At 36.8% G+C, this 25219-nt stretch overlaps 1 protein-coding gene across 1 annotated transcript in view; it reads right to left on the bottom strand.

Moving 5' to 3' along the window:
* The window catches only part of LOC149848632 (PH, RCC1 and FYVE domains-containing protein 1-like), a 33777-nt gene extending 14772 nt beyond the window's left edge, over positions 1-19005 (bottom strand). The window contains exons 1-2 of the mRNA XM_090004915.1: positions 18958-19005; positions 12680-12766 (exon numbers count right to left, since the gene is read on the bottom strand). Of these exons, the coding sequence (XP_089861041.1) occupies positions 12680-12766; positions 18958-19005 (135 nt within the window). The remainder of the gene's footprint in view (positions 1-12679; positions 12767-18957) is intronic.
* Positions 19006-25219: the final 6214 nt, after the last annotated feature.

Below are 25219 nucleotides of genomic sequence, written 5' to 3' on the forward strand. Positions count from 1 at the left end.
TGGGGAAAAGGATTCTCATTTTTTCCTCGGATTCAAACTCAGTGGGTCAAACTATCATGTTTGGGCCGGTAACATGGAAGCTCATATCAAGGGAAAAGAGCTTTGGGGCTATGTCAAAGGTACGATTCCCGAACCCGAACAAAAAATTACTATAGTTGAAAAAGGTAAAATTAAGGTTCTTGATGGAGAAGAAAGAGAGAAAACCTTTGAAGAATATAACAAAAAACATGAAGAATGAGAAATGAAGAATTATAAAATACTTTCATGGATTTTTTCTACGGTGAAGACGAGGATTAATGCCAATATTTTGAAATTTAAAAAGACATTTCAAGTTTGAGAATACCTTGATAGGATGTATACCTCAAGAGATCTATCCCATAAATATTATCTTCAAAAAAGGGCAATGACTCTTCAACAAGGAGAAATATTTATTAGAGAATACTTTGTAGAGTTATCATCCATTTGAGATGAACTTGCACTCCTTGAACCAAAATGGAGTGAAGAAACTATTAAGCTACGGCACAAGCAATTAGAAAAATATCACTTTTTCAATTTTTTGAATGGGCTTGAACCCGAATTCAAGCAAACTAATCCTCTCTTCTATCTTCTTTTATCTCTCCACCTCTAGAAGATGTTCTTACTAAACTAAGTGGAGAAAAAATTAGTTTGGGAATGAACAAATCCAATCAAAATGTGTTGGTCGTTCATTCAACAAAAGATGAAAATAAAAGAACTTATGTTGTTTCTAGACTGGGGAATAATTTGAAAACATATAAACCCCCTCATTTTAATAAATTCCAAAATCAAAATCAAGGAGCGAGAGAAGATGGCGGTCAAAATGGTGACTAAAATGGAAGGTACCAAGGAAGAGATTATGGTAAAATCATTTATCATTTTTGCAAAAAACCGGGACACATTAAACCAGTTTGTCCAAAATGAAGGAAGAAGGTGACCATGTCTACAATATTTTAACCACACAAGGAAGAGAGTTCATCTACTTCCAACAATGGAGCACTATCACTAAGTCAAATTATGAAAACTTTTCAACCTCTTCTTAGGGGATTCATTTTCGAGGCCGCAATGTCAACCCTCTCTCCTCTCGGTAAGCTTGGCTTTTAGATTCGGGTGCCTCCTTTCATATGACACCAAATTTTTTTTGCTCTTTCTGAATACACAAAAACTATATCTCCTTGTGTCTCAACCGCGAATGGTGCTTCTCTTGAAATCGAAGGGATTGAAAATTTTGAAAATCAAGAATTTTTTATTCCCAAAATTAGATTTATACCTAAACTAAATTTAAATTTGCTTTCAGTCTCTCAACTATCGAACCATAGGTGTGATATCAAGTTCTCATCAAATAAATATTGGATACAGGATCGCCGGTCTGGAAAGTTGATTGGAGAAGGCGCTAGGAAATGCGATCAATACTACATGAAATTTATTCAAATTCCAAAACACTCTTTTTGTAACATTGTCCAACATAAAGATATAAATGTTTGGCATAAACATCTTGTGCATCCCAATATTGTCAAGCTTTCTTATTTGCATTTTGTTAAAGATCTTTATAAAAAAGACTTCAGTTGTAATGACTGTATTCTTGAAAAAAATGAAAAGTTTGCTTTTTGCACAAAGATCTATGTTTATAACCAAACCATTTGAATTTGTGCACTCGGATGTATGGGGACTGGCACCCGTTATATCTAAAGAAGGATTCTCTTATTATGTCATTGTTGTTTATGATTATTCTAGATATTGTTGGATATATTTTCTTAAACATAAACATGAGGTATTTACGTCTTTTAAGACCTATCACATGACGATCAAAAATCAATTTAATGGCAAGTTAAAGATTCTTAGGACCAATTTCAGAGGAGAATCACTCAAATGAATTTAAAAATTATCTTGAGATTAATGGAATTGTCCATCAAAAATCATGTCTCAAAATACCTCAACAAAATGGCTTAGCCGAAAGAAAACATAAACATATAGTTGAAACCAAGGTTTTAAAACCCATGACTCGGAACTCGACTCGTTCCTTATTGACTCATGACTCGGCAGGTCAACTCGGTGACTCGGACTGGGTTTTGTTAACTTTTGATTTTAAAAGAAAAACAATATATAATTTGTCTGAAACCATGTTTTTGAGTAAACATAGTTTCCAAACGTCTGTAAGAATATAAAAACAACTGCAAAGAGCTATAGAGGTTTGCTTGAATAATTGAATTTGATATCTATACAAGCACTTTGACTAATTCATGACTTGAATTAGAGGATTTGGTCACCATGAGTTCAGTCTGCTACTACCTAAGGTTCCTAAAATGGCCAATCATATATGCTAGCTTGTTTTAAAAGTTTTAATTCCCTCTCTAACAAATCCATAAATGTAAAACAGGGATATATGTGCATATTGAAAGTTTACAGAATGCCCAATATCAACATAAATAAGCAATTTTCTCATGTATAAAACTATGCAGGAAATATATTAATGGCACAACTATAAAAAGACTACTAATACTTGAATATGTACAATGCTTGTTCACATAACAAATGGATGATGAAACCTAAATGTGACTTCCCATAGGCACAGTTGACCCGCCATATATAGTGAGAATCATTTCTTTAAAATATTTTGCTAGAATAAGTTGATAACACTGGGTGAACAATAGTTCGAACAACATGGCGATTTTATTCTATGGATTTAAATGCTTTTTTATCTTTAAATGATTTTTATTTTCTTTTTTATACAAAATCTGGGGGTAACCCTTCTTAAAATATATGTACTTATATATTTCGAAACTGTAATTTGAAACTCAAAAAACAAATTTCAAACATCCCAAAACTCGCCCGAGTCAGGCCGAGTCAAGCAGAGTCAGGCCGAGTCAAGCCCGAGTTTTGGCAAACCGAGTTTGCCTTGCCGGGTTGACTCGCTGGAGGGGCGAGCCGAGCCGAGTCAACGAGTTGACTCAGCGAGTTTTAAAACACTGGTTGAAACCACTAGAACCTTGCTTATTTCTCAAAAAATTCCTAAAAGATTTTGGGTCGAGACGGCTCTTGCATCCGTTTATCTTATAAATCATCTTCCCTTAAAAAATTTAAATAAAATATCACCTTTTCAAATTACATATCAAAAGGAACCCGATTATAATAGACTAACAATTTTTTGATGCAAATGTTTTGTTTTTATAAACTTTTACCAAAAGTTATTCCTTGTGCACTTCTTGGATATTCGGAATCACAAAAAGGATTTAGGTGTTATGATATTAAAAATGATAAATTATATGTTTTTAGAAATGTAACATTTTTAGAAAATGTCAGTGGTTTTGAAGATTATGAACCTTATGGAGATAATGTGGATTATTCCTTCTTGTTTGAATTATTATCTAGAAATGATGATATTTCTGGTGATGATGAAATGATATTTGATGCTCCTTGTAATGATACACAAGAAAGTAATAATTCTCAATTTCTTAAGCAACCTATCGAAGAAGAAATATCTTGTGAACCAATCACTTATACCCATGGAGATAGAAATACTTTTAGAAGTGCAATTGAAAAATATATTGAATTAAGTCAACCTACCTTAATAAATAATCTTCATAGGACCGAAAGAACTAGGAGAAATCCTTCTAGATTTATATCATATGAATCCTTCTCACCTAAATATAGAGCATGTTTTAGTACCATTTATTCATATGTGAAACGTAAGAATTTTGAAGAAGCCAAGAAATTGGTAGAATAGAGGGATACAATGAATAATGAACTTAAAGCTCTTAGAAAAGCTAAAACTTGAGAATTTCAATATTTACCTAGAGGAAAGAAAATAATAGGATGTAGGTGGGTCTTCAAAGTCAAAACTAAGATTGATGGGTCTCTTGAAAGGTATAAAGCCCATCTAGTTGCCAAAGGGTATAGTTAAGAATATGGAATAGATTACGATAAAACTTTTGCCCTCGTTAAGCGAATGGTCATTGTTAGATGCCTAATTACAATTGCCTCTATTAAAAAATACAACATATATCAAATGGATGTTAAAAATGCATTTTTAAATGGAGACCTAAATGAAAAAGTTTATATGGATGCTCCTCCGAGTATGGAGGTTCCTAAAGGTAAAGTTTTTCGTCTACGAAAAGCTTTTTATGGTTTAAAACAGACTCCCAAGGCTTGGTATGATCGGTTTAATAATTTAATGGTAGAAAATTGTTTTATTTCATGTCATACTGACACTGAATTGTTTGTAAAGAAATCTGACACAAGAATTCTGATTTTATTATTATATGTAGATGATATGTTAATCACAGGTGATGATGCCAAAGAAATTAAGAGTATCAAGTCTACATTAACAGAAAATTTTAAAATGTCAAACTTAGGGTTTCAAACATTTTTTAGGCATAGAAGTTGCCTACTCTCACGGGAGTTATTTTTTGTCTCAAATTAAACTTGCTTGTGAGATTATTGACATGTCAGAAATTACAGATGGCAAAATTTGCGAAACTCTTGAAGTAGTAGGAACAAAGCTGAACATTGATGATGGGGTTCCTCTAGAAAATCCCACTCCTTACAAGCAACTCGTTTGATCTTTGATATATCTTAGCATCACTAGACTAAATATCTCTCATGTTGTGCATGTTGCGAGTCAATTTCAGCATGCCCCTACATCAGTTCATATGAGTGTCATTCTTTGAATTATCCGATATATAAAGGGATTCATAAATAAGGAAGTATTTCTATCACCATCTTACTCTGATTGGGGAGGTGATCCAAATAACCGTCACTCCACACCACTGGTTTTTGTGTCTTCTTAGGTGAATCATTAATTTCTTAGATATGCAAGAAACAACAGAAGATGTCTCTGTCATCTACTAAGGCTAAGTACCGAGCCATGACAACTTCAACCATGAAAATTGTGTGGATTCGGCAGTTGCTGAAAGATATAGGGGTTCATGTTCAAGGACCTACAAAGTTGTGTTGTGACAACAAGAGTGCAATATATATTGTCAAGAATCACACATTTCATAAACGCACGAAGCATATCGAGATGGACTGACACTATGTTAGAAAAGAATATCTGAAGAAAGTCATTGATCTAACTTATGTAACATCAGAATATCAACTGGTTGACTTCTTTACTAAGGCACTCTGTTCTCCAAAATTCAATTTTCTTCTTAGCAAACTTTCGGTCATTACACCATAAGTTGAGGGGGGATCTTAAAATGTAATATATATATATATATATATATATTTAATACCTTATAAGGGCAAAATAATCTTTTTCATTTTCACGCATATTCTTTTTTGAATATGCTCTTTTTCTTTTTGTATCTTTTTTTTCTTATTTTTTTCTTTTTTGTTTTTTTGTCTTTAGCCATTGAGGGGCCCACATCATATAGACATTGGGTCCCTCCAACGGTCAATAACATGACTGTTGGAGGGGCTCCAACGTCTATATGTGGAGCCCCTCCATGGGTTCTATTGTGTATAAATAGGGGTCTCACCCCCTTTGTAATTGTTAAGCTTTTGTAAAAACTCTTTCAAGGATTCAATAAAGATTCTTTTTATTTCATGCCTTTGTGCATTTGTATTCTTTTGTAAGTGTTCATCTTATGCCTTTGTGCACACATTTCAAGTGTTCATCTTGTGCATTTGTGCACATAGTCTCTTTGAAGACATTTTCACAATCGTTAAATGACGGAAGGATAAGAGACGGGGTTTGAGAGAGAGAGAGACCCGATGCACAAGCAACAACAAATGCATTTTTTTGTGTACTAGTGTAAGAGAGAGACTTAGTGGTAAGGAATAAAAGACAGTAAATGCAATAAAAGTCCATTATAAACACAATAGCATAAATTAGTCAAGATAATAAAACACGAAAAATAAATAAGAAAAAAAACTTCATAGATCAAGGCATGTGAATGGCAAATGGGTGGTGGATCATTAAAAAAGTAATTAACGAAAAAAACTTAGTTGGTGAAAAAATGGTGGGTAGGCTTAAAAGTAAGATATGGGTGCATGTAAGCTTAATTACAAAGTGAAACTATATGACCAATTCCATCACAGAGCAAAATCAATAAATTTGGATTGAATTTATGCTTTTACATGCATAAACTAATTTTACGAAGATTCTATTGACCAGAAACAAGAAGCTCAGATGCCTATAGTTTAGATCCCTTCCAAAAGATTTGGTTATATATTATATGGGTTAATATTTGGTGCCTTTGAAGGCACCAAATTATATGAAACCATTGAGGTAGAAATCATTGGTTCAAGCTTTATCAACTCAATCTGACCATATAGATGTGTTCAGGAAGGTTTGTTTGCTAAGGATCAAGCCTTGGATCGTGTCATTTCAGTCCAAAAATATGATTTTTTGAGTCATGAAATTTTAGTGCATTGTAAACCGTTCATTTTTTAAGCCCTTAAAAAACCTGCTTATGTGTCACAATCATATGATTCAAAACTCATTTCCCACTAAACAAACATTGTAGATTAGATTCATAAGATTTAATTTACAAAAAACAAAGAAAAACCTAAAACGTATGATTTTCAGCTCAATAGTTTCATATAATTTGGTTCCATCAAAGGCACCAAATATTAATCCTATATAATAGCATCAGGTTGCTGTCCTATAAATTTGGGGAAAGTTTTGAATGGGCATAGCAATTCTTTTTTGCATTTCCATGGAGTACTTAAAAAATCCAAACATCAACAAGAGACGGACACAGAGGTAGGAATTCATCAAATTAACCATACTCCTTTGCATATGTCAAAGAGTCCATTGATGAAAAGGTGGGGAAACTTGAACTAATTAGTTACTGTGGTGGAATAAGTGCAAGCAAAATTCCTGAGTTATAAATTTTTAATAATAGCATTCATGATTTAAGCATGACTCAAATGGAGATCTATCAGTAAGCATTTGCATGAACAAGCCACTTCCCTGTTTCTTTTTGTGTTTACATTTATGTTCCTTATCATTAACTCTGCAATAAGTAGTTGCATAGGACCTGTTTGGTACATTGTTGGCAAACTCGGCAAGTCAACTCGTGACTTGGCCGAGTTGACTCGTATTGATCCCTGAGCAAGTCAGAAAAATAGTAAAACTCAGTTGGGACAAAACTCGCCAAGTCAATGTTTTGACTCGACTGAGTTAGCTGAAATTCGGCCGAGTTGGCCAAGTTATTTTAGACTCAGGCGAGTCAGCCTGAGTCTCATTTACCTTTTTTGTTCTTCAACAATAAATTTATCCACTTTTTTAATGCTAACCCGGGTGAGTTGGCCAAGTTTTTAAAGGACTCGGCCAAGTCAAACCAAGTCATATAACCATTTTTAAAGGACTCGGCCAATAAATTTAGCCACTTTTCTTAATGCATTACCCCTTCACCCAATCAAACATACAATGACTTTACTTATTTGGTTACATGCAGTTCACATTTTTTAGAATGTTTCATTTTTTAATTAAGTCTAATTAAGTCATCTCCTTTTAAAACGTTAAGCACTGCCCCTGCACCCAATTAGGCATGACATTTAACCTTCTTTAATGGCTTTCCTTTGCATGTAGTTTAAGTTTTTTTAAGTAGTTTTACTCAGTATTGTAAGTATCACACCGTATACATATCGTTACTTTTGGGTTTTGCGATACGATATCCACTCGTATCTCGTATCTGTATCGGGTTTATCATACAATACACCCCTATAGCGTGCCATATCATACAACACACCTTAAAAATGCCGAAAGTTACTTTTTTTCATTTTGGGTTTTAAATACCTTTGGAGGGCCAACTTCTCCATTTGTCCATTAGAAGTGCATTTCCACTATTTTTTCACCCAAAGAAGTGGGTTAAGGTAAAAAAAAAGTGCATTTTCACCATTTTTTCACTCAAGAATATGGGTTAAGGTAAACAAATCTTTATTATGAAATCAGGCTCCACACTCCTCCAATAAAGATGGCATAAGATGATCCGGCATGGCAATGGAACACTCGAGTAATGAATGAAAACCAATTAAAAATCCAGTGCAACTATTGCCATAATATTTTTGTTTATGTAATATGAAAGTATTGAGTCTTGTAGCATGTTTTTAATTGCAAGATATTTAATATCTGATGATGTCTTAAGCAGCTCATAAAGACATAAATGCTTTATATGTGATTTTATGGTTGTATTTTGTGCAATTCATCATTATTTCATGTGATATTTTTTTTAGAATTTTTGCTAATTTTTTCTGGGTTTTTTTATTAAAAAATTATGATACATTTACAATACGATACAATACGGTATTACTTAGGGCCCCACCGATACGGGTAATGATACAGTACTTACAAACTTACTAATTATATTTTGTTTTGAATAAGCTTAGGCACCATTATCCACACCCAATTAAGCATGTCCTTTTTTTCTTCTTTAACTATCAACCACTCCATTTGCCAACCACAAGCCTAACCAATACTCTTTTTCATTTTTATTTTTTACTCATGATTTTTTCTCTTCTTATCATATTTATACCTATAAATATAGGTTGCTCTTTTTTTCGATAGGCAAGCTGGGGTTAGGCAGACCCCCACCAGTTATACATCATACCATTGGGATTTGAACTTGCAACGCCCCAACACAAGGTGACGTGCACTAACAGCTCCTACCAAACAAATGGAGCCCCCGTTGGTATAAGTTGCTCTTTTTCTGTAACTAAGAAACATTAAAAGTTTGAAATTACATGTGCTTGTCCTATTTTATATATATGTATATGAGAAATCCATATTTAAAATTAATAACAACAACAACAACAACTACGCCTTCATCCCAAAACAATTGGGGTCAGCGATATGAACCAAAAAAGAAATTCATTTTGGGTCTTCCACATGAATCCTTTTCCTCCAATCATTTCTATCCAACGCCATGTCCTCGGTGAGGTTCAAAGCATTCATATCCTTTCCTATCATCTCCATCCAAGTCTTCCTAGGCCTACCCCGACCTCTTTTAACTAATATATTTTCCCATTTCTCCAACCTTCTAACTGGAGCATCATTAGGCCTTCGCCGAATATGTCCAAACCACCGTAAACGATTCTCTCGCATCTTATTTTCAATGGGTGCAACACCAACCTTCTTACGTATCTCTTCGTTCCGAATCTTATCTTTTATTGTATTTCCACACATCCATCTAAGCATCCGCATCTCAGCTACACTCATTTTTTGAATATGATGTCTCTTGGCAGCCCAACATTCCGTCCATATAGTAAAGCGGGTCTAATAGTCGTCCTATAAAACTTTCCCTTCAACCGCAATGGCATTCTACGATCGCACAACACTCCAGTAGCACTTTTCCATTTCATCCACCCAACCTTTATCCTATGATTTACATCTCCATCAATTTCTCCATACTTTTGAATGATGGATCCCAAATATTTGAAATAATCATTCACCGGTATATCTTGCTCACCAAGCTTCACTACACTCCCATCACTACTTCGTTGCTTACTAAACCGACATTCCATATATTCAGTCTTACTCTCACTCAACTTAAAACCTCTAGCTTCCAATGTCTGTCTCCATAATTCTAACTTAGCATTAACCCCAGCTCTAGACTCATCAATCAAAACAATATCATCAGCAAACAACATACACCACGGTACATTTTCTTGAATTGATCTCGTAAGCTCATCCATCACTATCGCAAATAAGAAAGGGCTTAAAGCAGATCCTTGATGTAACCCAACCGTTATCGGAAAATTGGTTGTCACCCCTCCACAAGTGCGGACATTGGTTACTACTCCTTCATACATATCTTTAATTATACTAATGTACTTGAGAGAAACACCTTTCTTCATCATTGTCCACCAGAGAACGTCCCTAGGTACTCTATCGTATGCCTTCTCTAAATCAATAAAAACCATATGTAAATCTTTGTTCTTCTCTCTATATCTTTCAATAAGTTGTCTAAGAAGATGTATAGCTTCCATGGTTGATCTTCCAGGCATAAAACCAAATTGATTCTCCGATATCATGACAACCTTCCTCAACCTAGACTCAATCACCCTCTCCCAAAGTTTCATAGTATGACTCATGAGTTTTATACCACGATAGTTTGTGCAATCTTGTATATCACCCTTATTCTTATATAAAGGCACCAAAGTACTCTTCCTCCACTCATTAGGCATCTTATTTGTTCGCCAAATCAAGTTAAAAAGATTTGTCAACCATTCTAAACCTTTCTCTCCCAAGCATTTCCAAGCCTCGATAGGTATACCATCTGGGCCAACTGCCCTTCTTGATTTCATTTTCATCAAAGCCTCTGCAATTTCTTTCTTTTGAATCTTGCGCATGAAGTCACGATTTATCTCATGAAAAGGAATGGAGAAGTCTCCAAGATCTTGAGCATGACTATCATTAAATAGCTTATCAAAATAATCTTTCCATCTCTCCTTAATCTCCTCATCTTTGACTAAAACCCTTTGCGTTTCATCTTTGATACATCTAACCATACCCAAATCCTTCGATTTCCTATCTCTCATCTTTGCAAGCCTATAAATATCCTTCTCGCCTTCTTTGGTATCCAACTTGTCATAAACCTCCTTATATACCTTAGCCCTCGCGTTTCGAATAACTTTTTTAGCTTCCTTCTTTGCTATCATATACTTCTCCAAATTCTCATTATCACGACTCTTACTTAGATTTCTATAACACTCTCTTTTAACCTTAATAGCTAATTTGACATCCTCGTTCCACCATGATGTATCCTTACCTAGTGGTGCACCGCCTTTAGACTCACCCAATACCTCCTTAGCTACTTTTCTCATACCACCCGCTATCTTATTCCACATTGATTCTGAATCCTCCTCGAGACACCAATCAACTTCCTTAACTACCTGCTCTACAAACATTCCTTGTTTAGCTCCTTTCAGTGCCCACCACTTAATTCTAGGATCTATCCTATGTCTATCCCTTTTGCGGCATTGTCTAATTCTAAGATCTAAAATTAAGACTCTATGTTGTGTAGCTACACTTTCTCCTGGTATAACCTTACAATCGATGCAACAACCCCTATCTCTCTTTCTAAAAATATATATTTATATAAATTAATATACTGAGTTTTTGTACTTATAAAATATATATTTATATAAATTAACAAAGATATGTATATGGGTTAGTGTTAACACAGGGACAACTTAGGGCATGGTTTATGATTGGGCACGTTTGATTAAACAATAACAAACTTTTGGGTCCAATTCATATGCACACCAAAACTTTGGGAGTTTGCAATTTCCCCCAAAGTTTTGTTATTGTTTAATCAAATGTGCCCAATCATAAACTGACGCTAAGTTGTCTGTGTTAACACTAACCCATATTTTGAAGTTACCATTTTACCCTTGCAATAGTTGAGGCGCATGTAGAACTAGAAGTCCAAATACAGCTGTGCAAAACATCCTTTTGCCATTATAACTTGCATTGAAAAGAAAGCAATGGGACTTGAACCCGGACCTTTGTTTTGAAAGGCAAAACACACCACCAATAAGCAAACAACAGCTTGCATTAGCTAAATGAAGTCTGTTTGAATAAATATGATGGAGTTTGAGAATTGCAAAAATGAAATTGATTTGTGTATGGGATATTTATTTTTAAAACCAATGACTAACCAAACCCGAACCCACACGGTTATTGTTTATCTGAATGGATCAAGGTCGACCTCAACTTCACCTTAATCCGATCCGTTGACAGCCCTATCATTGGTATTCTTAAAAAAAAGAGTACGGATTTGGATTCAAATCCAACTCATATATCATAAAAAGTTATGGATTTATATAAGATCTAATTATTTAGTTGTTTGGGATTGATCAAGAAATTGGTGAAAACTAATGTTTCATATGGAAATGTGTGTTTTTGGATCTAAATTAGAGAGAGAGGATTAGGATGGTGAGAAGTAATGAGAGGTGCATTAAATGAAGGTTAAAAAGGTTTTCTAAAATCTAAGCCCTCTCATTTGAGAAAGGTGTAGCATGGTCATTTTAATAAATAATCAGCAAAATTTATTAGAGTAAGTAAACTTGGTGCTATTTGATTAACCCTGGTAGAAACTTTGGTGGGAAATTGCAAACTCCCAAACTTTTGGTGCACATGAGTAAGACAGAAAGGTTTGGTGGTTTTTTGAAAATTTCCCTTATATATAATAAAAACATACTTATATGACAATTTTATAAATAATAATATAAGTTTGTATTACAAATTGCATATTTATCATTTATTTTTAATAAATTAAAGAAAAACCATGGCTCGCAAGAGTCACCAAGTTGCATATGCCGATACTGAGTTCCAAAAATGCCAACCATGGTTTGGTATATTGCAAACCAACTCATTTTCTTGTTCATGATAATGTTCCTTAATATTAGCTCTACATTTGATTCAAAATAAAAGAACCCTTTAGCTGATAAAACGGCTCAATAATGCAACTTAATTTTCTATTTATATCATGAACATTATATCTCAAGCCAACTATATGCACACAAAAAATGTCAATTACAGTGAGCTGCATTAAGAAATTATGGATTTTTCAAAGAACTAAGAGAGTTGACTATTTCATGTGTTTATCTGAAGACCAGTTTTTATTTTATTTATTTGAATAGCAATACGCTGAATAAGAAAATACACCAGTTGAAAAGTATTTGAAAAGATAAAGAAGAAGGTGAGCAAACCTACATAAGAAAGTCTAAATGGGCAAAACTTAGGCTTCCCTTTGCATCCATACTTCAGCAATTGAGTGCCTTTCTTCAACGCAACAAGGGCCTTAAAATGAAAAAAAAAAGCATCAGTTGAAATAAAACCATAAAATAAATGCATGAAACCATCTCAATATCTACAACTTTCAAATTACGCACAACAATCACAATCAGCTCGAAAAGTCAAAGAGAATTTTACTAAATAACACAATCAATAAACTAAAACAAGTTCACAATCCATATGAGACCCCATGAGGTGTGCAATTGTTTTTTTGCACGATTTTAAGAGTAGCAGTGCATCGTATCATGTTGTCATACACGGAACCCAAACTTTCAATACAATACACTGCAGAAATTTTCAGCCTTCCAGGAATGTGATATATGTATTATATGATACATGACCATACATTAAGTTACACCTGTTTCATGGATAATGTAATTATCTTTTTGCCTTTTTCTAGACTATGCCTACTTTTGGTAAGAACCATTATAGTCTCATTCACACGACAATCTTTAATTATTATCATGTTACGAAGATTTGCCCATTTCTTAATCTTTTACAATTTATGAAACAGGTCTTATGTTTTATGATACAATATGGAACAATACAAATTTTGACATTTTTTTATACCAATTGTGTTTATGCACTTCTAGACCTTCATTTTGATGGCTTTAATAATGGAGAGCAGCAGCCTACGCGCGCAAGCACACCCAAGCATAAAGGAAATGAAAATATTGGATTAGCCTGCAAACATGCACATGCATGAATACACACAATAGATAGGTAAAGACATACAAAAGAATTAGTCTAAAGGAACTGAAATCAAGCCACAGACATCAAGAAGTCTACACGCTTTAATCATGTTGAAGGTATAGCAGTTTTCTTGAGAAAAAAAATGCTATAGAACTAATTTTGATATATCTTCTCGAAACATAAGATAAAGTCATCCTCTCATAGAAGAGAAAAGCTTTGTTGATAAACCAATAACACACAGAATCACAATCTCATTGTACCTAGATCACACATGACAAACAGGGCTCTGCACATATTTACAGCAATCCTAGCTGTACCTCTTGAGCAATTTTCTCTATGAATTCTTTCATTATAATAAGAATTTCAGCAGGAAGCTATACGAAAATGAAAACAATGATCCTTTCTTTCTCTGTAAAACTAAGTTCCCTGTCTTAATTTCAACGGTTCTGTTACGAAAAAAAAGAAAGATGGAACACAAGAAGTTTACGTGGTTCGGCTGATGTAGCCTACATCCACGCTAAAAAGGAGTCAACCTCCATTGAGTTTATTTCCCCCCTTGTTATAATCTTCTTACCTCTCGATTAATATATACAAAGGAAGAAAAGGTAATTACGGAAGTACAGACTCAATCCCACTAAGGTAACAATATCCCAACCATAACAATATGATAAGGATAAACATAAGAAAACAAATTCTTTGATATGAAGGAAGATTCCAAATCACAAATCTAACTTAACACTCCCCCTCAAGCTGGGGGCGATATATGTCCAAAGCTCCCAGCTTGTTTAAGATATATTTGAGACGTGATCCAGAGACAGCCTGTGTAAAAATATCTGCAGCTTGATCTTCACTTTTAGTATATACTGTTACTATTTCACCACTTTGCACCTTTTCACGAACATAACGACAATCGACTTCGATATGTTTTGTTCGTTCATGAAAAAACGAATTAGCTGATATATGTATGGCTGCCTGATTATCACAATGAAGATTTACGGGTTGCTTTAGTTCAAATCCCATAACAGCTTCAATCCATATAATCTCTAAGGTAACTGCGGCCATAGCCTGATATTCGGCTTCTGCACTAGAACGAGATACAACCTTTTGTTTCTTGCTTCGCCAAGAAACCAAGTTACCACCCACAGTCACACAGAAAACCGTTGTAGATCTTCGATCTGTACTATCCCCTGCCCAGTCAGCATTTGCAAAAGCTTCAATATCACAGTGATTATTCCTTCTCATACAAATCCCCTGACCAGGAGATTGTTTGATATATTTAAGTATGTGATTTATCGCATTTAGATGTGACATCCTTGGTGCCTGCATATGCTTGCTAACTTCACTCACAACATAGGTAAGATTTGGACGAGTGACTGTTAGATAAATTAACTTTCCAACAAGCCGTTGATATTGCTCAACATCTTCTATCAATTCGTCGGTAACTTTGTCCAAGTTGTGATTTATCTCTATCGGTAAATTGACTGGCTTGGCTCCAAGTTTTCCTGTTTCACGCAGTAAGTCAAGGGCATATTTTCTTTGTGAAAGGTATACCCCTTTTTCTGAGTGCCCAACTTTGATTCCTAAAAAATATCGAAGAATACCCAAATCTTTAATGTCAAACGTTGTTTTAAGGTATTTCTTGAGTTCCAATATTTTTTGTGTGTCATTGTCAGTGACAATAATATCATCTACATATACCAATATAAGAACAATCTTGTTGTCTTCTTTCCTTGAGAATAACGAATTGTCAGATAGACTTCTACAAAAATCAAAACTCAAAAGAGCTGCACTTAGTTTTTCATACCATGCACGTGGTGACTGCTTCAATCCATAAATAGCCTTTTTGAGTTTGCATACTAATGTTGAATCTCCTTTATTGTCCATGCCTTGTGGGAGTTGCATATATACTTCTTCGGTAAGGTCACCCTGCAAAAAAACATTCTTCACATCTAATTGAAACATGTCCCAATTGAAATTGCTAGCCATAGATAAGAGAATTCGTAGAGTATTCATCTTAGCCACAAGAGCAAACATTTATGTGTAATCTATCCCGTGAGTTTGAGTGAACCCTCTTGCGACCAAATTTTCCGGTGGTAATGGCACTAGGGTCCATGTTTTATTCTTTTCAAGAGCTTGAAGCTCTTCTTCCATGGCTTTTCTCCATTCAAGGGAGTCATTTGCTTCTTCAAATGACTTTGGTTCTTTATCTTGGGATATACTTGAGAGAAAAAGCCACATATTTCGGAGAAAGATGTGTGTAAGCAACATGAGCCTAAATCGGATATTGAGTTGCTTGGAATAACATATAATCTTGGAGCCGTCGTGGAGGATGAATTTCACGATTTGATCTTCTCTGAATAACATTTACTTCCTGAGAATTATCTTCTTCCCGAAGTTGTGACTGTGACTCATCATGATGTGAAGCAACACCATTTCTACCATTCCCCATGAAATTGATCCTCCTCGATGGATCAAGAACGTGTAGAAGGTGAATCAAACCACGCAATAGGTAAAGCATTATTGTTAGTGGTCATAGAGGACGAGTGAGTATCATGTTTATCAAAGTATGGTTGATTCTTAATAAATTTAACATCCCAAGAAATATACATCCTCCTGTTGGTATGATCATAACACTTGTACCCCTTTTGGAAGGGAGAATATCCAAAAAGGACACACTTGATGGCTCGATGGTCAAGTTTGTGGCGATTATGAGGATGTTGCCAAACATATGCAGTGCTTCCAAAAACTCGCAAATGGTGAAGAGAATACTTGGTTCCTTTAAGAACTTCTATTGGGGACTTGTAACTTAGGGTGCTGGTAAGAAGTCGATTAATGAGGTAGTTGGCCGTACAGATAGCCTCACTCCAAAACTCAATTGAAACATGAGTCTGAAACAGGAGAGCACAAGTGACATCAAGAAGATGACGATTCTTACATTCAGTTAACCCATTTTGTTGTGAGGTATTAATATGTTTCATGCTTAAGCCCATGAGCATCACGGAAAGCAGAAATTTTTTTATTCACATATTCTTTTCCATTATCCGTCCTTAAAATTTTAATATGAATCGCAAACTGAGTTAAAACCAGATTATAGAATTTTTGAAATTGAGAAAATACCTCCTCCTTAGACTTAAGAAGATATACCCAAGTAGCCTTAGAATAATCATCAATAAATGTCACAAAATATCTAAACCCATTATACGAGAGGATAGGTGCCAGTCCCCAAACATCAGAGTGGACTAAATCAAAGACATGAAGCGACTGTGTTTCAGAGGATTAAAAAGGTAACCTTGCAAACTTAGAAAAATGGCAGACTTCACATCGGCCACAATCAAAGCTTAAGTCAAAAAATAATTTTGATAATGTTCGGCTTGACGAATGACCCATCCGAGCATGCCATCGTTCTCCAACAGCCGTCGATGATGCTTTAAGAGCCATTGGGTGTGCATTAAGCACGTATAAACCGTTGCGTTCAACTCCTTCACCAATCGTTCTCCCGATTGTTCGATCCTGAAAAATCACCTTAGATGGAGAAAAAATAACATCACAGTTGTGAGTTCTGGTGATCTTACTAACTGATAAGAGATTAGAAGCAAGTTGAGGCATAAACAAAGCTTGGCCCTCGTTTTCATAATCAAAGAAAGAAACTAAACCTTCTCCTTCAACATATATTTTTTCACTGTTGGCAATGGTCACTGATTTGTGAGCAATGGGTTGCATATTGGTGATGTCGTTTTTCAAACCAGACATATGATTAGAGGCTCCTGTATCTACTATCCAACTTGACGGATTGGTAAAAGAAAGAAAAGCCAAAGAAGTACCTGAATCATCATCCTTAAGAGCGGTTGCAGCAACAATCTTCTTTGAGAAATCACTCAAGAATTGGGTTAACTGATCAATCGTAAATGTTGACTCACTGCCTCTGACAGCCATATGAGCACCCTTAGATTTCACATTCTGATACTGATTTTTCTTATTTAACTTTCAGCACTTGTCTTTAGTATGATTCTCCTTTTTGCAATAAGTACAAAACAATCGGGTAGCTGAATTGGTATGACTGGTCTTATGTTGGTCACGAGAGTTATCGATATTGGTTTTAACCAATAGAGCTGATTGATTTTCGTCGACTTTGGAGGACGTCTACAAAACCTTTCTACGACATTCTTCACGCATGACAATAGAACAAGCGGTATTTAGAGAGGGTAATTTCAGCGTCATCAATATTTGGCAACGCATTGTTCATAGTCATTGCCCAAACCGGCAAGCATTTGAAAGAGTTTCTCTTGTTCGCGCCACTTATTCATGGTAGCTAGATCGGTGACGGTGGGAGTATAAGAATCTAACTCATCCCACATTGCCCAGAGAGCCGAAATGTATTCGCTAAAGGATTGATTATTCTTTTTGTGATCTTTTATTTACATAGCTAACTGATATCGACAAGCAGCATTGAACTGTTCACCATACAACTCTCGAGCTGCATCCCAAACAGCCTTCGCCGAGTCTAGAAGCAGAAAACCTTCAGAGATTTTGGGTTCCATTGAATTCAAGAGCTATGCCATGATCATGTGATCAGCAGAAATCCATTCATCGAGTTTAGGGTCATCATCGGACGGTTTCGGTGTCTTGCCCGTAATATGACCCAACTTCGATTTACCACTCAAAAATAACATTGCAGATTTCGACCATGACAGGTAATTTAATCAGTTCAAAGGAACAGTGGTAATCTTCATAGTATGGCTAGATGAGTCATGCGATTGAGGTATACATGTAGCCATTGGATTTGAAGAAATACCCGTGGTCTGCGAAGCAGATCCATGATCGTTGGCCATCAATGCTTAACACGAGAAGGAATAATCCGTTGACAGGAAACCTAGCTCTGATACCATGTTACAAAGAAAAAGAAAGATGGAACACACGAAGTTTACGCGGTTCGGCTGATGTAGCCTACATCCACGATAAAAAGGAGTCAATCTCCATTGAGTTTATTTCCCCCCTTGTTATAATCTTCTTACCTCTCGATTAATATATATAGAGGAAGAAAAGGTAATTACGGAAGTACAGACTCAATCCCACTAAGGTAACAATATCCCAACCGTAGCAATATGATAAGGATAAACATAAGGAAACAAATTCTCTGAGATGAAGGAAGATTCCAAATCACGAATCTAACTTAACAGGTTCTTCCATTTTAGTTTCTCTTCCAAATCAATAACTTAGCAGAAACTAAGAAATCAGCAATATAAAGCAATCAAAATACTAAAAAAAATCACAAAAAATCACAAAAAATCGCCAAAAATCCATCAAAATGAACGCAACGCCTCTTGCAGATCGAATTCGCTAATGACTCTACAGCATCAACACAGACGAGCGAACGAACATGCTAAACACAACACACACACACACACACACACACACACACACACACACACACACACACACACACACACACACACACACACACACACACACACACACACACACACACACACATAGGATCAAATCACCTGCTCGACGTTTCGCTCAGCATTCCCATAGCTAGCAAGATCTGCCATTCCATGTGAGACACTTCTCCGCCTGCCGCCCCCCGAGAACGCGTCCGAGAACCGGCATCAGATTCCGCCGCTCGGCGACAACGCTCTTCATAGATTCCGCAACCTCCCCCGGCGGACTAACATCAATGATCGATCTCCGGTCTCAGAAGCCCTAGTTTTTCACCGGACAGCGACAAAACTTAGAAAACCCGTATTCTTCCACAGCACGCTTCAACGGAACTTCTCTTTTATCAGACAAAACCGCCAGCTTCCGAGTTAGGAAATACCACTACGGCGGGGGAGAGAAATACCGCTTCACGGGTCCACCAAAGGAAAGACAAGAGTAGCGACAGAGGATTGCGTGCACCGAGGGTCCAGAGCGGCCGTTATTCGTCGCATCGACGGGCGGGAAGCGGCCAAGTCAGAGTCTTCCGTCGGAAAACAGAGGAGAGGCCAGGCGAGTCGGAGGAGTGAGATTCCCGCCGGAACGGAGGGCGGAGCTCGCTGGAGAAGTTATATTCCGGTCGGAGTGCATAGTAGACATAAGAAGGAAAAAAATAAAATAATTTAAAATAAATAAAAAATGGAGGGAGTGGTACAGTAAACGCTCGCACGGAAAAGGAAGCAACTCTCTTCCCGAGATGATCTAACTCAGAATAGATTTACTGAAGTACCCCTAAAAATAATTTTTATCACTTCTGTGTTCTCCTGTATTTTTTTCCCCTTGTTTCCTGCTGCGGGCTGTGGACCTTCGGTGCTTGGATTAAAGATCCACGGATATAAACGGGTCAGATTCGGTTCAAATGTATGCTTTACTGAATCCGGCCAAATCGGATATGGCACAATAGGATTTTGAATGGGATGATTCAAGTTTTGGTGTTAATTAGATTTTTTTTTATATTTATACGATAAAAAATGCCCCAAAGATGAGAGACTTAGTTGTGCTGGCTCACTTACTTACGATCGCAGTCTTGACAACATAAAACTTAGTGGACTTACCCCTTGACTCTTGGTACCATAATATTTAAAAAAATCTATAGAATAAAAATAAATATGTTAAAATGAATTAATATTAAAAAAAGCCACATAATGTCGCAATAAAATCATGAAATATAGTGATATTTAAATCTAGCAATATTGTTAAGATTTTCACGAGTTTAAAAATCTTATGATAATATATAATCGCAGTGATACGGTGATAACTATAATTCATGCCTATCAAATGGCTAGCAGTCAAGCGGATCGGACCGAAAAAACAGTTCCATTGGATTGTAAACACAATGGATCATGTCCAACTTTGCTTATCTCAAAGAAAATTTAATTACCTCAATAGAAGCTGATATGTTTCTTAAGCACACTTATTAGAAAAACAACCATTGGCATTATTAAGGTGTGAGCCCATTAAAAAATTTCACAATTTATATTTTTATTGGTGTTTAAAAACATTTGAGCAAAAATAGGCTATGATTAATTTAGCTTGCAAATAAACAATGCAAGCTTACAGTCCAAACTCCAAACAATGGTTTCAATTTTGATGTCTCTACAGATTTAGAACTCAACTTGGTCAGTGACCTAATGAAGTCATAACACTTGTTTGAATTTTAAATTAGGGATCACAGGTTGGAAAATGACATAATGAAGTCATACCACTTGTTTGAATTTTAACTTAGGGGTCACAGGTTGGAAAATCATGCGTTTGTTATTTCTATGAAATATGATCAGAAAGATGGAAATGTTATCAACAAGTTTACTGTATTATTTTGCTAAGGGTGTGTTTGGATAGGTAGAAGGTATTTCCAATTGAAACACCCTGTTCCTTGGTGATGGCACACTTTCTTTTCCATTTCCCAAACTGTGGAGCCCTACATGGCAGGGAAAGGCAATATTTGGCATCTTATAACCAACATTTATTTGATCTAAACAAAGTGCAGAGCATGGTTTTAAGCATCCTAAAATAAAATGGCACGTTTTACAATTTCACCAACCTTTTTGCCAACGTTAGGAATTTTTACCCAGTTCATCATTTTATTCGTAATTTTTGTATTTTTTTCATTTTCATTTTTACAGGGGACAAGACCTTTCATAGGAAGGGTTACACATTTTTAAAAATTCCTGTCAACTCAGCCTTTCTATTAATTAGGAGGTGAGAGGGAGATGTATGTAAAGATTTACACATAAAAGTGGTATTCGGTTGGAAGGACTGAGGTTATGGCACATTTTCACAGAAAGGAAAAGAAAATACGGTCGAGTGAGTACTTTCTTGTGAAAGTTGAACGAAACAAACAAACCACTTTCCTTTTTCTTTAAAAAGGATGCTTTGGAAGGAAAGTGCTTCCGCCGGGTGGAGGGGGGAGGGGATAAGAGGAGAGGAAAGTTGCTTTTAACATTTATTATGCGAGTCCCACCATATATTTCCAACTTGCATGTTTGTTTCACACTTTATATTAAAGATGCCTCATTTCTTATGAAAGAAGGCCTCTTTTTCATAGAAAAGGCCACAAAACAAACACCCTGAGCAAAAACGCCAAAGTGTCCTGTTTTCACTTACACGTTTCACAAAAGCCCCTCTAAAAAAATATTTTTCAGTTTAGAGGTGGGCAATGGGTCGAGTGGCTCGATGGGCCAAGGTTTTAGGCTCAGGCCCATTAGGTACCAGGGCGAAACCCCGTTGTATACGTGTGGGTCGAGCCTAGGCTGGCCCGCAAGGTATCAGCCCGGCCCGATGAGCCTTAATTATTTATTAATATTATAAAAATAAAAAATTAACTATTACAAACTTTATAACTATTATTATTTACCTAATTAGTTACATTAACTTTATCAAAACTAGAAAGATAATCAATTGGGTGCATGGAAAGTTAAAAACTTGTTAATCGTTACTATTTACAAATAAATTTGGGCCGGGTCAGGCTTGACCTGGCCTGCTTCACATTGACTCGTTGGACCAATGGGCCAGGACATGGGCTGCTCATTAAGAATCCGGCTAAAACCCGACCCATTAGTAAACGAGATGAGCCGCACTTAAAGCTGGGGAGGCCGATCTCTAGACGGGGCCGGGCTGGCCAGATGCCCACCCATATTTTCGTTGCGTCTTTCTGGAAAAAGTTAAGGCTATTTATGTAATTTGAGTTAAAGGCTATGGGCAGTAGGAAGGAAGTAGGCAAAGACCGTACCATGATGCATCCTTTACCTTCCCCTCGTAGACTTTTTGTCAGTTCTTCGCCGTACTTTAACTTCCGATACTACCCTTCAATATTTTACCATTTTCAGTTCTCCCTAACTCTCAAGTTTTGCCTTTTTGGGATTTTGGGTTTATGCAGAGACCTTTGGTTACCCCGGCTTATCCAGATATCCAAGATAATCTAGAATTTTGCATTGTGGTGAAGTGTGGACCCACTTTTGTCAATAATCAGGCGAGACAAGTGCCTCACTGTTAACTAGACAAACCCATGTTTTTTTTATTTTTAGTTTTTTTTTTTCTCTGTATCCGTGATCCCAATTTGGATTTAGACCTGTTAAGGACTGGATACTAACTTGCACTTGGCTGTCAATGGGTCGGTGTATCCAAACCATTAAGGTGCACCCAAGCCACCCAAATAATAACCGGTTAGAATGCAGGTTATGCTTGGGTTGAAAAAACCTAAGCCCAAACGTGATTGCTTAGAGCACGGATCAGGTGCAATGTGATTGCAAAAAAAAAAATGTTGGCATCTCCATTCTTGTCTCCCTCTCAACTCCTGCTCTCAAACAGAGCCTAACTTGTATGACAACCAAAGCATTTTTTCACTTAATAACTTTTTATTGTTGACCATTTAGGGTCCGTTTGCATTTTAGGGAAGAAGGTGGCCACGGAACAAAAATTGGATCACCCTCTCTTGGAAACTGAATCCGTGGAAAGGAGTCCACCATGTAAAATGGGAACTGCTTTCTGCGCAAAAAGCAACTCCCATGTTTGTGTTGCATTGCGGGCCTGCAGAAATGGCCTTGGGGGGCTATGCATTTTCGCAAAAATTCACCATTTTCCGTGATATGCAAAAGAGCCCTTAGAAGAACATTAGGCTGTTTTCCATGCCAATGGCCATTTAAAGGAAGACAGGAGTCTCTCTCTCTCTCTCTCTCTCTCTCAAACGAGTGAGAGGGAAAAAGACTTGGAGGAGGCGAGGGAAATGGATCGAATATAAGATGAATCATGCTAAATCAGTAATTTCGATGTGCATGATATCAGATGAAGTAGGGTTGAATCCAGACTAAAAAGCACATATGGTATCACTAGATCCAATGAGAAACACTGAAAAAGGCTTTTTACGTGCAAAAACTGAAAAGAGACCCAGATTGAATCCAAATCTAAATGTAGACATGACATAAAATACTCTTACTAATCCTGTCAAAATCTAAAATAATCCAATTCAGCAAATCGAACCGATCCAAATAGACGTTCATATGTAAGGAAATGCTCCTGAAAACAGTGTGCCCAGATGCGGACAGAAATCTCCAACCAAACCCGATCCATTTGCACCCTAGCGGAAAGCATTTGAATTTTGAGCGCCCAACAAAAAAAGTTGTTATTATTTTAATATATAACAATTTAGAAAAGGCAGGCCTAACTTTTGACATTTTCACAAAACCTGAAATGGACCATAGCAAACTAGGGGTGGCAACGGGTTGGCGGGTCAGACGAACACGACCTGTTTATAAAACGGGTCGGATGTGGCAAACATGAACACTACCCATTTATTAAACGGATAACCCAACATGACACGGTTAACCCCTTTAATAAACGGGTCAGGTCGACACGACACAATTACACAACACAACGACCCATTTATTAAACGGGTTGACCTGATAACATGGACACGATAACCGACCCCAGTAACCCAAATAACCTGTCTAACCCGAATAACAGTGAGTAAAACAGAGAAGAAAACAAGAATAAGTACTTATTACTTATTCCAACCCCTTCTTCAAGATCAAAAAATGAGGTGACTTCAGCAGGAAAGACGAAGCGTTGGGTTTGCTTTGCTTGGGTGCCAAACCAAGAGGAGGAACAAGAGGGAGGAGAGAAGAGGGTGGTGGTGTGCGCATGTGCGGTGATGACAACGAAGTTGAGAAGAGAGGTCTCGGGTTCTCGGTTGCGGCTCGGTAGAAAGGAGTTAGGTGGGTGACTAAAGTGTAAAGTTAAGAGTTAGGGTTGGATAAATTAATATATATATATATAAACCGGTTGATGGGTTCATGTAAACGGGATGACCCGCCCGCCTAACCTGTTTATTAAACGGGTTGGCGGGTTGGCATACCCCTAACACGAACACGACCCGTTTAATAAACGGGTTAGGAGGGTCGACCCATTTACGACACCAACCTGTTTAATCCAAACCCTAATCCGGCTAAGAAGCGGGTTGGCGGGTCGGGTCAGATTTTGCCACCCTATAGCAAACCAGTCCTCCAACTTAAGACCACCTACCTTTGGACCACAAAGGTTTCACTCATCTGGTAGGGGCAACTTGTGAATGTCATCAAGTTGATGAGACATCACAGGTTCGAAACCCACGGTGGTGTCCCTCACCTTAAGGTTGAAGCTGAGTGTTCGAGTGGGTAAAGGGGAGCTCAAGGGTTTTAACAACCGAGGCTAACCAATGTGCGATTTGTGATTGGGAATTTTTCTCTTGGATTATCCCAAAATAAAAATAAAAATTGAAGGCTATCTTTCTTATCAAAAACTTTTTGCTTGTAAGCTTTGTTGGATGATTCAACTAGTCAAGGAAACAAAGCCCGGTTTGGTCAGGACGAATGGCTTAAAATCTAGCCTAGGCCTTGCCCATAGGGGACCAGCTGCCCATGGACCATGGGTTGATCGAACCAGGTCAATGCCTGACAGGGGTGTAGCTAGGATTCATGTGAGGGGGGGGGGGGGGGGGGCAAAGAGGGGTGTATAAAAAAAAAATGTATTTGTGTGATAGTCGGGGGTTCGGGGGAAATTTTTTTTTAGATAAAATAAAAAATGGCTACAATTATTAATAAAAATCTATTTCATATGGACAAATCAAACTATTTGCTGCAGTCAGGGCTGGGCTAGGACTGGGCTGGGCTACAAAAATGGATAAAAATCTATTTCATATGGAATCAGGGCTGGGCTAGGACTGGGCTTTTAAAAAAAAAAAAAAATTACTGTTTCGGCCCAGTCCTGCCTCCCCCTAGCTACGCCTTTGATGCCTGACCAATGAGCTGGGACACACCA

Source organism: Nuphar pumila, chromosome 1, assembly GCF_984573655.1.
Source record: "Nuphar pumila chromosome 1, dmNupPumi1.hap1.1, whole genome shotgun sequence".
Lineage (NCBI taxonomy): Eukaryota > Viridiplantae > Streptophyta > Magnoliopsida > Nymphaeales > Nymphaeaceae > Nuphar > Nuphar pumila.